This window comes from Nyctereutes procyonoides, unplaced genomic scaffold (assembly GCF_905146905.1).
Source record: "Nyctereutes procyonoides isolate TBG_1078 unplaced genomic scaffold, NYPRO_anot_genome, whole genome shotgun sequence".
Lineage (NCBI taxonomy): Eukaryota > Metazoa > Chordata > Mammalia > Carnivora > Canidae > Nyctereutes > Nyctereutes procyonoides.
The window spans coordinates 773,398-780,292 of NW_026575132.1; the positions used below are offsets into that span (position 1 = coordinate 773,398).

The following is a 6,895-nucleotide window of genomic DNA, read 5'->3' on the forward strand; positions in this document are numbered from 1 at the left end:
CACTTAGTCATAAGTACAATGAATTTGATTAACAAAATCCTAATTTACAAAATAGAAGTAAATATATGCAGAAATATATTCATTATCGAATTATAAAATAAAATTAACAATTCTTGTTAAGATATCATCAGTTTATTATTTTGCATTTCAGATAATAGAGTTAAATCATTTTGGTATGTTTAATAACATTTATAAGTATTAAAATAATGGAACGTTGAGATTTGAATACAATGACAGTAAACCATTGAAATTTCACATTCACATGATAACAGCCATCATGAATCCATAGGTGAATGTTAATTAAATGTAAAAAAAATATAAAATGATTGTAATATAACCACCTAACCATTAGCATATGGAGTTTTAAGACCACTATTTAATCTGCTAATTTGCTCTGAAATATAAGCAGTTGCTTTTCTGTGATACATGACATGTCTTTGTGCCTTAATACTTAATTTGAAATGTCCTTATTACCGTAAAAATATACCAAAGTAAATAAAAAAGGAGACACTTATTTACAAAACAATATTGTATACATATTATATAAATGCAATTGTTTCGAAGTCTTTTTATACAATATCGATAGAATCAGTCATTTCTATTATTTTATAAAAACTGCAATGTTGCAAAGACAGCCTGCAATTTTGAAATTCTGATTAAAAATGAATACTTTTTTGGCTGCCTTTTAAGATTATGCAGTTTCTTCAAGTATGCTACAGAATTGAATGCTGACCTCTAGAAAAATGATTCTTCTTTCATTAAAGAAAATCCATTCCCCATCGGGAGGTGTGTGAAAATGCACCTTAAGAAAGGAGAAACTTAAAATTTTGCTGAATGTTTTCTTAATTCGATAAACCTGATAACATCAGCCATTCAGTGTATCGTATTAGCACCATCGGCATGGATTGTTAATGTACTGTGCGGATCATAATAGGGATGGGGGCTTGCAAACGATGTACCATCCCTATTTTTGTGAAATTTCATTTTACCAAGTATGCTATCATACAATATAAATTCAAGTGTTTAAGGATGATTCAAATGATGGTATATAACAATCCTGCATTTTACCAATACTACATATAGATTTTTTTTCTGTAGATATTAAATGATACTGTAAAGAAATAGACTTTAAAGCATAAACTCCTTTAATTCACCAGAACACGGGAGAATTGCTTTCCTTTACCTGGATGTGTTCTTTATATAGATGAACATAAATGCAATTTGATCTCCTCGTTCAAAAACTCTGGAAATCATTAAGACTTTTTATTGTGTGATTTATTTTGATGGTTAAATGGCAACCATTGCATATATTCTTTTAGCCCCTATACTGAGCTTGTGCTTAAGTGACTGTAGCATACAGTAGGCGTATACCCTGTGGTATATAATTTCACAGTTTCAAAATTGTTGAGGGGAAGGCCTTCCATATTTTAGGAAGTTATGAACCAAATATAAATCTCATGAGCACCCACAGCGATCTACTACCATGGCTGGAATTTTCCCATATATTATTTGTTCTTTGCCATTAAAATATAGCATATTAATGGGAGACATCTTTGTGGGAGTACAGCAGGGGCCCGCTGAGCCCCTGGGGTTTGCTTGGTGTACGAGATGGGTATGAGGATACTTTTGTAAAAACACAAATTCACACTCTCCAGAGCAGTAATTGGCCTTATATCTTTTGGGTGCAATAATCCAATCCCATCCAAAAGCTTCAAAGTCCACAGTTAGAGGGTAACGACAGCACCGAGATTCTGTTGAGTGCTCATCACAGTCAAGCCCGAAATCTCTTCTGGATCTTTTTGGTGTGTCTGTCACCTTGACTTCTAAAAAGGGATTCTGTGTGAAAAGGAAAAGAACAATCAGTAATATTAAGAGGTCCTGAAACACTTCCCTACCTCAAGAACTCATTATTGATGAAACTAATCATGTTGCTTATACCACATTTACTTTCTAAAGACACAGCATTGAGGAATTTTTGTTTACACTAGGCTTGATTCTTCCCTTGTGGCTCATACGAATATAGCACCAACTCTAATTCCCTATGGTCACATCTATGTCTTTTCGATTTCTGTTTTCCCCAGTTTGAGTATCTGAATGCCTGGCACATAATAGATGCTCGAAAAATATTTATGGGAAGAAAGGGACAGAGGAAGGAGAGGGGAAAAGGAGGCAGGACAGGACAGAGGAAGAAAGAGGTTAGTTCTCTCTCCTCCTGATTAAATATGTTGGCTAAGTATGTCTGTGATGCCTGGAATAATAGATCTATATTCATCCATCCTCTGTTCCCTAGGTCGTTACTTGGGGAAACTTGGCTATTAAAATCAGAGCAAAAAAGTTACCTTGCAGCAGTATATGGATTGCAATAGGAAAAAGAAAGGTAGGGTAATGAAGGTGGTTGTATGCATATTGAGTTGGAAAGAAAACTCTAAGAGAGCGAGGGACATATTCAGAAGGTACAGTAATATTTCACTTTATTCTTTCACTGAAAGATGTTTCTGTTCATATATTTAAACGATAATTTGCTAGTTCTTCCCTTGCCCCAGTCTTTTTATGCATTTGAGACTTTTCCATTTATATGGAAAAATCCAAGGAATGTATCATTAATAATTATGTTTAATGTGTTTAATAATAATAATCTGTTTAATGATACTTAAAACTTCTGTCATTTGATCAACTTTGATCATTAAAATGCTACCTGTAAAAAAAACTCTTTCTTAAATAATTAAGTGATAATAATTAATTAATAATAGTTTTATCCTACATCAAAACCAAAATAGCCCTGGTGATTAAATAATTCTTAATAGTTAATTGATGTAATTAATAATAATTAATAATAGTTTTTATCCTACATCAAAATAAAAATAGACCTGGTGATTGTTATTTAATATCATAAAAAAACAGATCATTTTGTGAGTCAATTACATTTTATGTAGCATATTCAAAGAAAAATAAACCATTTGGAAAATTATGTAATCCTTTAAAGAACATGTTTTTATTTAAAGTAGATCTGACTTACCATCTACTCTTTATAACCAAGACCATTTAAAAACTAAAAAGATAGCATTTATTGTTTGCAAGCATAATCTTTTGTTCTAAATGAGGTCAATAGATGGAAGTAAAAGTATGATCATGTTAAATAAGTTTCTGAAAGTAGAGGTAAGCCAGGAGAGTGAGTAAATTTACGCTAAGGTTTTAAATGGTTTTTATTAATTTTTATAATATGTGAAGTATTGTCAATCTGCTTGGCCTGATAGTAAATGAGTTGGCCTTACCTAAGTAAACCCTTGCACAGAAATGGCAAGGCAGCTTAGAAGCTTAGAAATAAGCTAGGTGACAAGGCCTAAATAGCCTGAAAATTTAAATTTTGTTAGGGGTAATTCACAAAGTATGCTACATACACATCAGTGCATTCAACAGTCTGCAAAATAATAAACATATTTATCATGTGGGACCTTAAGTGTGGTATATTTAGTAAGATGTAAGCCTAAAAGTACCATACTTAGCTAACTGCCATTAAAAAAGCATTTTATTTTAATCATAATTTTTCAAGTTTGTTTTTTTTTTTTTTGCTTATTTAAACTACAAAATCTCAACACATCTGGCATTCTTCTGAAGGAAAGGAAATTTTAATCTGTTGGGGATGTAGTAGGATCCACAATGAGTATTTCATGTTTTTATTCATGCATATCAATGAAAAGCACTTCATATTTCATCTCCAATTCGACAGAACTCCCTAGGAAGCTAATGACTGTGGCATAACTGTTTCTTAATCCTCGTGCAAAATAAAAGTATCAAGAGGGATATGAAATTAGACACCTACTTTTATTGGGTACAGGGCTACCATTGGGGTAAGATACCTTTGTCTGGCTTCTGAGCATAGGAGATGGGTAGTGATTTTCCACTATTATCATTCACATGATGAATAAAAATGTCACAATATTTGTGGTTAGATGTTATTTTCAGTTATCACTTACCAGCCCATCTTCTCCGGGTCCTGGGAAGGTTACCGCAAGATCATGACCATTCTCATCTAAAGCTTTGATTTCAATGCCTAAGTTGGATTCAGGCTGTTTGAGCCAATTTTGCAACACTGTCTTCACATCAATGCTCTGCCAAATACCAGTGCCTGGGTTCATGTCAAGTTTCAGAGATCGGATTCCAGTATATCTTGTACCGTCTTTCATGGGTTTGATGAGTCTCAGGATTTGCACAAACACTGTTGTAGGAGTCTTGACGGGTCTCAGATATATCCACAGTTGGGCCTTTACTACTTTATTATATTGTATTTTAGAGCTAAACTTAAAGAAACAACATTTGGGTTTTCCTTCCACTTGCATGAGAAGATCAGCTATAAACGAAAAAGAAAAGAAAAAAAGTCATTGAAATTATTTCTCATAAAAAAAATCAACAAGTCCCTTTATGTTAATTGGTGAGCCTTTTGTCCCCATTGGACTAGTGAATGCATATTTTAAAGTGAAAAACCATGCAGAATTTCATTCATAATTCAGAAAAATATCAAAGAAAATAATTGTTCCAGCTTTGCAGAGTTTTTTCAGATACGTATTTTTTTTTTCAGCTTTTTCGGAGGCCTCTGCTCCCTCCCCAGGGATCCGGGGCTAGCGTGAAGTGCACTAAAGAACGACTGGGGGTGGAATCTTAAAATGATGGTGATTAGAGAGAACCAGGACTTGGTGGAGGACCGTCCGCTTAGAATTCTCTGGGAATCTGAGTCGTCAGGCTCTCGGAGCAGCTGCACCGATCAGTCTGGAGGAAGGAACCCTTCCCCCAGGCCTGGGTTACCTGGGCCCCGATTAGAGGGAAGGAGCCGCTCTGCTGTGGGGGCCCCGGGGGGAGCGGGGGCCGGGGCTGAGGGTGGCTGGGCCTGGGCCGGGCTGAGGGGCTGGGAGGCTGGGGGGTTGGGGGGTGGTGGCTGAGGGCCGGGAGAGCTGGAGGTCTGGGAGGCTGAGGGTGGGCAGGGCCGGGAGGGCTGGGGGCTGGGGGGCTGAGGGCTGGGAGCTGAGGCGGGCAGGGCCGGGAGGGCCCTGGGGTGCCCCGGGGCGTGCACAGCCCGCTGTTGGGAGGCGAGGCGCGCAGGACAGCAGCTCCCTCCAGCCAGGAGCCTCCGCACCATCCCAGCAGGTGGGGTGCAGTGGCTGGCAGGTATGCACGGCTCCCGGCAGGTGTGCACGGCTCCAGGCAGGTGTGCACAGCTCCCGGCAGGTGTGCACGGCTCCCGGCAGGTGTGCACAGCTCCCGGCAGGTGTGCACGGTTCCGGGCAGCTGTGCACATCTCCCAGCAGGTGTGCACGGCTCCCGGCAGGTGTGTACAGCTCCCGGCAGGGGTGCACATCTCCCGGCAGGTGTGCACGGCTCCAGGCAGGTGTGCACATCTCCCAGCAGGTGTGCACGGCTCCAGGCAGGTGTGCACAACTCCCAGCAGGTGTGCACGGCTCCCGGCAGGTGTGCACGGCTCCCGGCAGGTGTGCACGGCTCCGAGCAGGTGTGCGCCGCCCCAGGTGCAGGTGGGCCTTGTGGCGGCCCGGCTGCCGTGGCGTGTTCGCTCCATGGCACCTCGTGACACTCGGCTCGCGGCTGTCATTGCACCACCTGCACTTCCTCACTGGTCTTCCCAATACGGTACATTTTTAAAAACCCTTTTGGTTGTTGTTGCTCTCCAGTGTGGTATGTCTCAGAATTACCCCCCTCCGTGTGTGGGGGGGCACGCGGGCCGGGCAGCAGGTGTGGGCCCCAGGGGTCACTGCGGGCCGTGGCCGGGCCCCAAGCCCTCTGGCCCGGGGCGACCAGCACGACCTGAGCCCCCCTCCCGCGGCTGAGCCCTCCGGCCTGGCACCCGGCACTGCCACTGCGGCCAACGCGCTGTGAGGGTGCAAGCCTGGCGCCACTGTCACACGCAGCGAAACGTGAGCGCCACGCAGGCGTTTTATCCTCATCTCCTTTTGGCTTTTGAGCTCTCCGGCGAGGCCGATCGTGCCGCAGCTTCCTGCGTCCTTCAGCTCGGCTCCGTGACATCTTGCAAAGACAGAGATCCTCCTTCCCACTCCCACACAGCGGCGGCCTGGGAAGGGAGCCCGGACCAGCTGCCACCGACACGAGCCCCGCGCCACACACCCAGCTACTCACTCTCGGCGGGCATGGCAATGACCGTCTCGGTGGTGGCGTGGTAGTCGTCGTCCTCCAGGGAGCCGTCGCTGCTGTCATCCCTCTGGACGTCGTACTGGTCGATCAACTCCCGCAGCGGAGGAGCCCGCGGCAAGAGTTGTCTGACAGCATCTCTGCTGATGTTGGGAGCCGTTTCCAGGCGAAGTTTGCTGAGGATTTGAATTTTTATGGCTTCTATCCTTGAAGACTTAGTGTTTTGCCTCCACGTACATGCATTACACAGCCCCTCCTTTTCCACATTTTCTTTTTGCTCACTGTTCTCACTTAGATCGACTGGGCCAGCAACAATCAGCACAAACAGGTAAATATAAACACAGATTTGCAGTCTCTGCATGATTTTAAAGTCAGCACACTCTTTTTCCTCGTTCTTATTTCTTCCTTTTCCTTTTGTTTTGCTTTTGAGTAATGCCAAGCAAAATCCTAGAGCCTGTACAGTCTGAGAGACAACTTGCCACCCCAGTGAATCTTTTATACTGTATTCCAAGTGGCTTTTTATATTCCAACTTTGATGAGACAAGTGTCGTCAGGATCTATGATTGGCTCTCGCTCCACAATGAATCTCGCTGTCAGAGGTTAAAACCCCGTCTGTCACAAGTCACCGAACAGTATTCTGTTACAGTCAAGGGTGAGCTGATTCATTCGACTACTTCATAAAGGAAATAAATCTGCAAATAATGAAAGATATATGTGACATTTGAAAATTTAAAGTCTGGGT

At 42.1% G+C, this 6,895-nt stretch overlaps 1 protein-coding gene across 1 annotated transcript; it reads right to left on the reverse strand.

Annotated features, from left to right (window-relative positions):
* Positions 1-207: 207 nt before the first annotated feature.
* MSTN (myostatin) lies at positions 208-6,622 on the reverse strand. Its single transcript, XM_055345392.1, has 3 exons — positions 6,142-6,622; positions 3,975-4,348; positions 208-1,836 (listed from the first exon to the last, which is right to left on the reverse strand). The coding sequence occupies exons 1-3, from the start codon at positions 6,512-6,514 to the stop codon at positions 1,456-1,458; spliced, it is 1,128 nt and encodes a 375-aa protein (XP_055201367.1). The 5' UTR covers positions 6,515-6,622; the 3' UTR covers positions 208-1,455.
* Positions 6,623-6,895: the final 273 nt, after the last annotated feature.